This window comes from Crocodylus porosus, unplaced genomic scaffold, assembly GCF_001723895.1.
Source record: "Crocodylus porosus isolate Cpor-Errol unplaced genomic scaffold, CroPor_comp1, whole genome shotgun sequence".
NCBI classification, from domain to species: Eukaryota; Metazoa; Chordata; order Crocodylia; family Crocodylidae; genus Crocodylus; species Crocodylus porosus.
The window spans coordinates 1,434,388-1,444,317 of record NW_017728934.1 but is presented as its reverse complement, the minus strand read 5'-3'; the positions used below and the strand labels follow the sequence as shown (position 1 = coordinate 1,444,317).

The window sequence follows — 9,930 nt, the reverse complement described above, 5'->3', positions numbered from 1 at the left end:
GCAGTTTAGTTGCTCAGACAACACTCTGCCAGCTGGTACCAGCTTATGTAGGCCAGTGTGGGTGAGACCTCTTCCTGTGGGCCCTGGGGATCACTCAGCCAGGGCCCTGATCACCTCCAGCTGGAGCTTGGAGCTGGATCAGCCCCAGCTGAGCGTGGACTCAATCCAGATCCTGAACTTGTATGAATTGTCATAGTTCAGTTATGCCAAAAGAGTTGGACTGGAATCTGGGCCAGTTTTCCTGGGGCTGTTGCAAACCTTAGTAGACTGGCAAAAGATCCTCTTGACCTCAGTGGGCTTGGTTCGCACCCTTCATGTTATGACATTTGACTGTATGGAGGCCAGGCTCCCGGAGCCTTTGTTCAGGCAGACATCAGGAAGAAGTCAATGAGCTGTGGCATGAGTAAGGACAGTACATTTACTGATTCAGCCACTCCAGGCCTGAATGAAGTAATGCTGTTTCTTGCATTGTTAAGGTCTAACATTTTACAGCCTCCTGTGCATCCTTGCCCATTCAAGTTCAAGCATCTTATTTATGTTTTCACTCGTTCAGCATCATTGTGAATGGCAAGGTGATCGCCTGTAAATCTGGATGCCAAGCTATTGTTGATACCGGCACTTCTCTCATGGTTGGGCCCTCACCAGACATCTGCAAGGTACAGAAAGTGATTGGAGCTACTCTGGAACAGGATGGCGAGGTAAGAGTCCTTGTGGGAGCCTGTTGTCACACCGCCCCCTGCACTCCAAGGGTTTCAGTCCCTGGGACAGTCCCAGCAGAGCCTGCAGGCTCGGCCTCACTCCACTTCCTGAGCTTTGGCTTTAGTAGTAACTCAGAACAAACAACACCAGGGTCCTGGTTAGTCCTAGGGCTTCATGTGAGACCTTCTCTATTCTAGTTCCCTACTTCCTATTGGTCCAAAGAAATACTTTATCTCAGATGGGGCCCTAGCGGCAAAATGATTTGTATGTCTTACAACAGGTCCAGAAGCATGAGTTTGAGCCCCAATGTGGACTTGCACTGAAAGCTGCCCCCAGCTGACCCTACTATACATAGGGCTTGGTCAGTGTGGGAAGTCAAAGGTCACATAACTCCCCAGTGTACAGTTGGCTATCAAAACTGGTATGCACTAGCCCAACATGGCCATTAGGGTTGAGCACACCTTTGACTTAGGGTTCAGGTATGGGGGAAAAAAAACACTATTCCTTTACACAATGTAATGTCATAAATATCATAAGAATTGCATCAAAATAATTAGGGAGAAAATTCATCCTACACCAGCTTTGGGCACTATCCTGGCTGACTCCAGGGCTTGACATATGTGAGAGGAGGAGGGGAGAGGGCTAGAAGCTCTGGATTTATTTTATTACAACTGTTATATCAACAGTTAATTCTTCCTTTTTGGGATGATTAGTCCTTTCTCTTGGGCTGGATCAGTCAGGTTGATGCACTGGTGAGGGTCTGTTTTGGTCATCCATGGCATTAACAAAAAAGAAGTGTGCGTTTATTAAGGCTTTTATACATCTGAATCAATAATCATCTCGGTTGTGGTTCAATGATCTTTTGGGAAAAACAATGCTGTCTTCAACCCAATGCCTGCCTAATTTAAAGCCAAAACAACCTAAATCCAAACTCTGCCTAGTTCCATCTATTTCTCAGCAGTGACGATTCAGCCACGACTTCTTGTTACAAATATAGGACTACAGGGTAGACTCCGATCCAAGTACTACACAGACCCCAGACCACTTGGCTTCTAAGACTGCCCCTCTGCCCCTTTTTTCCTTGTAAATGGCCATGTTAATTGTTTCATAATTGGATTTTTTTTTTGGTCCTCTGTAGTATACTGTAAACTGCAGTGACATTCCCAGCCTGCCTGATATCATCTTTGTAATCAATGGGATCCAGTTCCCTCTGCCTCCTTCAGCCTACACTGAGCAGGTATGATATGGAGCCTTTCTTCATGGGGGACAATAGCACGGTGGGGCACAGCTAAATGGACTGGGTTCAGTCGCAGCTCAGCTGCCCCCTCCCATTGCACAGCTGCTCAGGGGGAAGGGCTTGGGAAGCAGAGCAAGGAGCATGCTCATGGGAAGGCTTTGGGGATAAGGAGTTAGTAACCTGATCCAAACCCTGCTGAAATCAGTAGAAAGACTGACATTAGGAGGCTTTGTATCAGGTTTCTTAGGAGACCCCTGAAGTACTGCCTGAGGAGTGTATTAGCAGTATCTTATGTAAGACAGGAAGCACAGTTGTTCTGCTCAGCTCAGTAGTGCTGAGGCATCAGTAGGTGACTTGTGTCTAGGTCTGCACATTGTACATCAAGAAGACAAGCTGCAGGGAGTCCAGAGGAGAGCAACAAAAACCCTAAGTGGTTTATAACACAGGACCTATGGGGAAAAGTTGAAAGAAGTAGGCTTTTTTAGTCTGGAAAGGTGGAGATAGCTCTTCCAGATGCAAGAGGTTGTTATTGAGAGGATGGTATTATGATGTTCTTTAGGGAGGAAGGCCAAGAAGGAATTGGTATAATTGAAAGAAAAGAAGGTTTGAGCTTGATATTTGGAAATATTCTCTAACCAAAAATGTGCACTAGAACAGGCTACCGAGAGATGCTGTGAGAGCTCCTTCATTTAAGGTTTTAAGAATGGGTTAGACAACCATCCACTGAGGCTAGCCCTCATCTAGTTTTACCCCTGCCTTGGGGCAGATGGTTGATGTGATGATCTCTTGATGTTCTGCTCTACTCCATTTTCAAGGCTCTAAATCCCTGCTGGTGTTCCAGTAACAATGGCTCTTTGAAGCTCTTCCAGTGACTAGCACAGGGGTTGGCAACCTATGGCCTGTGGCCTACAATCAGCCTGTGCAGCTACAGTAACCTGCCCATGGAGCTGGGGGGCTTTGGTGGGATTCTCATGGCGCAGGGGCTTTGCCCATGCCATGGCCAGGCAGTAGGAGCTTTCCCTGCACCACAGCAAGGGGAAGCAAGTAGTGTCAGCAGTCGGGTCCTAGCACCAGCCTGTCTCAGATCCAAGTTGGGTCATTCCAGCCGGCTGCTAAAGAATATTGCCAATTGCTGCCAGTGACAGGGTTTTGCCCTGTAAAATTGATTAAATAAAGCTTCTGGGAATTACAGTGAAGGAAACAACTTCTCTGGAAGCAAATAAGACTTCCTAACCAATGATTTTAATGTTTGTTTGTTTTTTGTCCAAATCTAGTATAGTCAAGGAGTCTGCACTAGTAATTTTCAGACCACGAATATGAACCTGTGGGTCTTGGGAGATGTATTCATCCGGGAGTACTACAGCATCTTTGACAGGGAAAACAACCGGGTTGGTCTGGCCAAGTCTGTTTAGACATCACCCAGCAGCGGGTGTTACGATCCATCCTGTACTCAGTTTACCATAATTATATTTTGGTGTTCAAGAGAAAGTTGGACAAGCCCTTTTTGAGCTCGTTTGAGCCCAGTTACCTCCTGCCTGTGACAGGGGACTGGACTTGACGATCTTACAGATCCCCTCTGGTCCTTCTTTGTATGATTCTATTTTACTAGATAGTAAAATCTTTGTAGCATGTAATTATATTTCTAAACAATAGCTCTGGTGTACAGTAGATGACATTCTTATCAATACATAAATAAAATAGGAATGATTCAGAATTGTTTGACCAAGCATTTATTTGTATACAAAATATTCTACAAAACACTTCCCATTTCATACTGTTAAACAAACTCACCACTAGGGCTGTGTGAAACGGAAGCATTTCATTTCAACCAGGTTTTCGACATTTTTACAAAACACTGTTTCATTTCGACTTTTGTTTCGAGTCAAAACAGCTGTTCCATTTTGTTCTGTCGAAGCGTTTTGCGGTTTTGACCCTGTTTTGACTTTTTGCCCATAGGATATAATAGGGAAGGTTGAAACAGGTTGTAACTTGCAGGAGTGGTAGCCCCTTTTGAGAGCATGATGCGTGCCAAGTTTTACAAATATAGGTGCAGGGGGTTCAGAGAAACTGCACCTCAAAGTCTTGAAAGCAAAACTCATGTCACGTGTATGTCTAGTTCTTTCTGGGAAAAGTTGAAAAACTAACTGTAACTGCTCCTCCTCTCCTCTCCCAAAATATAACTCTGAACTTGCAGCTTGGAAAGGAAAATACCTTTTCAAATATCACCCTAGCTAGCCTCATAGTTAGGTAAGTCCATAAATAAGCCATGAAAACATGAATGCATCACTCAGTGCAGAAGAGCAGTTCAATGCACACTAAGAAAACCATCCTGCCACAGAGAAGAGACTAGGAAAGGGGAGGGCAAGAAGGTGGGATGTGACTCAAGGTCTGTGAACATAAACCCACCTCAAGAACCATATGTTTTCCCCTTTCCATAGTTGTGACTCTCTCCCCTGCAGTGATATCTTCCCTTGGAAGCTCCTTGGCTTCAAAGCTGCTGATTTGCCTGACCAACGTGTTCCCACCTGTGGGTTTGCATGGATGACACTGGACCCCAGAAATATTAAATGGAAATCAGAGTGACAGTGGGGCTTGGAAAGCTCCAGGCACATGATTCAGCATATGCTAGAGCTGTACGAAATTTCACCACCAGTTTTGTTTCAACACTGTTTTGACCTGCTTTGTGTCCTCACCAGGGGCTACCGTCCCTGCAGTTTTGACCCCACTGTGGCTTAACACGTACATGTGACATGTTTTGCTTTCAGGATTTTGGGCTACAGATGCCCTACACCTATCTCCTTTAAAAATGGCAGGCTTTGTGGCTTCAGCATGGGCTAGCAATCTTGTAGTTTTTACCCTGCTGTGGCTTAACACATACACATGACACAAGTTTGCTTCTCAAGATTTTGGGGTACAGTTTCTCCGAACCCTCCGCACCTATCTTCTACAAACTTGCAACGCTTTATGGCCATCAGAAGGGGCTACCATTTCTGCAAGTTTTATCCAGATTTGGCTGGAAATTACAAAGTTATAGGCTGTATTGTCCTTCCCCATTGTAGCCTGTGGGTGAAACATCAAAACAGCATTGAAACGGTGAAACGTTTTGACTTACCTCATTTTGAGGCTGTTCCTACCATATCTGTTTCATTTCATTTTTGCTGTTTTGACCTCAAAACAAGTCAAAACAGCATCAAAAGAAAACTGGTGGTGAAATTTCATACGCACCTACTTTCCACCCTCTCATAGACCCATGCTGTATTCCCCTTACTCTTCCTACCATACTCTGTAAGTAATTCTACCAGAGTCTTTAAACTAGATCCTCACTCCTTGGGTGTGAACTGCCATTGCTCCACTGAAGTGAATGCTGCTATGTAGCTCTTATTATCTGAGAAGCTGTCCCTTACCTGGTTGCTATCACCACAGTATCTAAGCACCTCATGACAACACCACCCTTGTGAGACAGGGCAGTGCCATCTTCCACAACTACAGAGTGTGAACAGAGGCAGAAAGCTGCTTCATGACTTGTCCCAGCTCACAAAGGAAGTCTGTGATGGGGTGGGGACTGAACTTGAGTTGGCATCCACTCACTGGACCATCCTTCATCTTTGAGACTACTCTTGAAGTAAGGTACATTCATCATCATTGCTGACACTTTAAAACGAAAAGCTATGTAGCAAAACCCCCAGTTTTTCTTTTTTTTTTAAATTGCATTCACTCTCCTTCCCCAACCATTTCTGACTTTTTCTATCTCTCTCTATTCCCTATAGGTAAGTATAAGTAAGCTAAGATATAGGATAAGCTTTAAACATTTTTATTTTGGTAGCAAGTTTTTGGTTTTGGTTATCAACTGTTTTATATTGTACTATTATTAGGTTTGTACTAATTTTACTGTTGTATATTGTATTTTTATCATTTTTGTATTGATTTTTATTGTTTCATATGGATATTGTATGGTTTAGGTCTGTGTTTGTAAGTGAACCAAAGTCATGTCAAGTTTCCATTTTATATGTCAAGTCTCCATCTTGTGTTCTCTGCACGGGCATCCCCTGTGTGTCGCAACTGTATGAGTCACATATCCCTCCCATGTAAATTGGTTCCCCAATGAATGAGTGTGATTGGAAATGATTGAAATACAATGGTAGCAGGCCTCTACTGAATGGCCTGTAACGATTGGGCCATCACCTTGCATTGATTCATCCAGGAACCATGGACCTCACCCAGGAACAGAGACAAGACCAGCATTTGAAAGACAAAAGACCCTGCAGAACTAGCAACTCTCACCATTACAGACACCTGAAACTGTACATCCCTGCATGGAGCACACATGCTCAGTATGCCAGGAGCTGACCCTTGCCTCGGCATGCCTCCTGTCAGTAGGGTCACACAAGGTCTGCCCCTATAAAAAGGGGCAGTGAAGACAGACCCAGTGGGATGCCCTCACCATCTGGACCAGCACCATGCCACACCACCTATCCACCCAGAAGCCCTGCTGGCGACCCCTCTCTGGACAACATCTGCTGGACAAGGACCCCTTCCAGCCTGGATAGGTAGATATTACCTGCACACCTCCTCCTACAATTTTGACTCTCTCTCTCTCTCTCTCTCCTCCCGGACTTCAGTGGACTTCAGCCCCTGCACCAAGCCTCTCTAACCCCTGCTGCCATTGTGCGTCTGTGTGCGCGTGGGTGCAAGGGAACCCATTTGACATTGTGTCACCATCTCCCCTGTTCAATAAAACCACTGTTATTTGCAACCCCGAGTTGGGTCATGTTTTATTAAATCCCAGTCCCTTCCTTATCTTAAATTCCAGCCTCATTCTCTCTCTCTCTCAGCTCTAGTCCCCACCCTCTCTACTAGTTTCCCCATCTCCTCCCAATTCCATCTCCCCTTTTCTGTCACCTCTCAGCCTTTCCTGCTCCTACTACCTTTTCCCTGTGACTCTCTGCTGCCTTTCCCTGCTTTCCTGCTGCCCTGCCACCTGCTCCTTTTCCTGTGATTTTCTGCTGTCCTCTCTCTGTTTTCAGGCTTCCCCCACACCTTCTGTAATCCTCCCCCTACCCCTGAAGCTTCCCAGATCCTCTTAGCTGTCCTGCAGTTTTCTCCAGCTTCCAGCACCTACTGCCACTCCCTGCAACTTCTCTAGCTGCCCCGGAGCCATCCTCTGGTTCCCCACATCCAGAGCCCCTCTTTAACACCCACACTTTCCCTTAGTCCCATTTTTCCCTCTCCCCACCTACCTGTTCACCTCTCCTGTAGCTCTGGCTCCAGTCCCAGACTCTGTGCCGGCATGCTTCCCTGTTCTTCAGGCTTTGGGCATTGTCTTTTAATCAATTAAGATCAATTAACTTAAAGTTACCCCCGAGCCTCAGTTCTTCAGCCCAGGCCCCTGTAGTCTACCAGTTCTAATCCTGGTCCTGGTAACTTTAACCCCCTACACTTCCACTTTCTTACCTTAACCTTTCCCAAGTACACCAAGCACATACATACATACATATCACAACACCCAACTTAAGAACTCACCTGTGTTTGTGTGTAGGTGCATGGTATGTGTGCAAATTAGTGAATACACATATATCTACATATATAGATATCATTGTGTGTGGGGGGGTATATAAATTAATAATCCACATATGTGTATTGGATGTGCAGGTATTGGTAACTGGTAACTGATTCTGTCTAAATTTGGTGTGTGTAGCGTGTATGGCCTTAAACTGGTGAGAGGTGTGCGTGAATCTAAACTAGTTATTTTGAACATGTGTGTATCTAAGTTGCTAGTGTAAGTGGTGTGTGTGTGTGAGTATAGCATTGTGTGCATGATATACAAATTAGTGATCTGTGTCTAACTTCTGGGGTGTATAGAGTATGTGCTTGGATTGGTAACAGGTATGCATGTGCCTAGGCTGGTTTGGATGTGTATGTGCCTGAGCTGGTAGTGTGCATGTGTATGAACCTGACTGATTTGTATGTTTGTATATGTGCAGTTGTGTTACACCCTCCTGTCTAGCAGTGCAATATTGAGATCCTGAGAGTTGGCCTGACCCCACAGGGCAACAGCTACACCAAGAAATGCTACTTCAAACCCTTCCAATTAAACACTTGGAAGTCAAAGAATACCACAGTTATGGCTATACACACAAACCTTGCTCTGACCGCTCCTCCCTCACTCCCCAGGGAACAGATTTGATTCCATGATCAACAGTGGTTTCTCAAATAAAGCAATAGAAATGATCTTTTTTCCCTCGTTCAAACTATGAGGACAAGCCATGAACCGCACGCTGGAAATGATCAGGTAGGTACTAAGGGGCCCACTAAGATTCAGAATAAGGGATTACTAAGGGCACCTACTGGGAGGCTTAGGTGTCTCTATACTAATGCTAGAAGTATGAGAAACAAGCAGGAGGAACTTGCACTCCTGCTTGCAGACAAAGACTTCGACCTTGTTGGTCTAACAGAAACCTGATGGGACTCTACCCATGACTGGGCACTGAACATTGAAGGATACCGGCTATACAGGCAGGATAGACTGGGGGAAAGGGAAGGTGGGGGGCATTGCTCTATATGTTAGGGAACATTATATATCCTCTGTAATAAAGATGGGGACAGAAGATGGGCAAATCAAAGTCCTATGGGTTAGATTAGAAAGGAGTAGGGGGGAAAGGGACTTGGTAGTGGGGGTCTCCTGCAGACCCCCACACCAGGGGGAAGAGTTAGACCTAGAATTCTTGAGACAGATCTCAAAGGCAGCATGCTCAAAAGACCTAGTTGTCATGGGTGACCTAAATTACCCAGACATCTGCTGGGAGGAGAAGTGGGCCAGGTCTGCCTGCTCACGTAGGTTTTAACCTGCATACAGGACTTGAATGTAACACAGGAGGTATGCAGTCCCACTAGGGGAGATGCTTTACTTGACTTGGTGCTGGCCTCAGGGGAGGAATTGGTGGGGGATGTACAGGTACAAGGTAACCTAGGGGATAGTGACCGCCAGTTGATAGGATTCACTATCCAGCATCAAGTGGGAAAGACAACTAGTAGGGTAGTAGTGCTAGACTTCCGGAAGGCCAACTTCAATGAGCTCAGGAGATTGGTTAGGGTGGGACTGAGGGGTAATCACATCTGTGAGATGGGGGTCCAAGAAGGGTGAGAGTTCCTCAAGGGACTGATCCGACAGGCACAGAGGGACACCATCCCAGTACACGCAAAGGGAGGCAAAGGAGTCAAGAAACCTTCTTGGCCGAGCAGGGAAATCCAGGAGAGCCTTCAGAGGAAAAAAAAGGCCTACAGGCAGTGGAAGCAGGGGACAGCCAGCAAAGAGGAGTATACCTGCTTGGTTCACACTTGCAGGGAAGCAGTGAGAAAAGCCAAAGCAGATACAAAACTCAAGTTGGCAACAAAAATTAAGGATAACAAAAAGTCCTTCTTTAAGTACATAGGGAGCAGGAAGAAGGCACAGGGTTACATAGGGCCACTAGAGAATGAACTAGGGCAACTCGTAACTGATGGAAAAAGCTGAGCTCTTAAATAATTTCTTTGCTTCTGTTTTCCAGGACACAGATACAATTGCACTTCCCAATGAGTCTTTAGTCTGGCATGAAAGTAATACCAATCAACCAACGGTCAGCACTGACCTTGTGAAGGTGCACTTGGAAGGGTTGGATGTATTTAAGTTGGCAGGTCCTGATGATCTTCACCCAAGGGTACTAAAGGAATTGCCTGATGATGTAACAGAACCACTGATGCAGCTGTTTGAATGCTCATGGCATTTGGAACAGGTCCCAGAGGACTGGAAAAGGGCCAGCCTGGTCCCCATCTTCAAGAAGGGGAGGAAGGAGGACCCAGGTAATTATAGGCCAGCTAGCCTCACCTTTATTCTTGGCATGACCTTAGAAAAAATCATAAAGGATCACATTTGCAGGGGGCCAGTGGGTAGCACAATGGTGAGGCAACCAGCATGCGTTTATAGCATGCTGATCCTGCCTGACTAACCTGGTTTCTTT

The 9,930-nt window shown here is 45.6% G+C and overlaps 1 protein-coding gene across 1 annotated transcript in view; it reads left to right on the top strand.

Annotated features, from left to right (window-relative positions):
* LOC109317477 (embryonic pepsinogen-like) overlaps positions 1-3,474 on the top strand; it is a 13,133-nt gene extending 9,659 nt beyond the window's left edge. The window contains exons 7-9 of the mRNA XM_019546185.1: positions 554-698; positions 1,838-1,936; positions 3,211-3,474. Coding sequence (XP_019401730.1) covers positions 554-698; positions 1,838-1,936; positions 3,211-3,348 — 382 coding nt within the window. The 3' untranslated portion in view covers positions 3,349-3,474. The remainder of the gene's footprint in view (positions 1-553; positions 699-1,837; positions 1,937-3,210) is intronic.
* Positions 3,475-9,930: the final 6,456 nt, after the last annotated feature.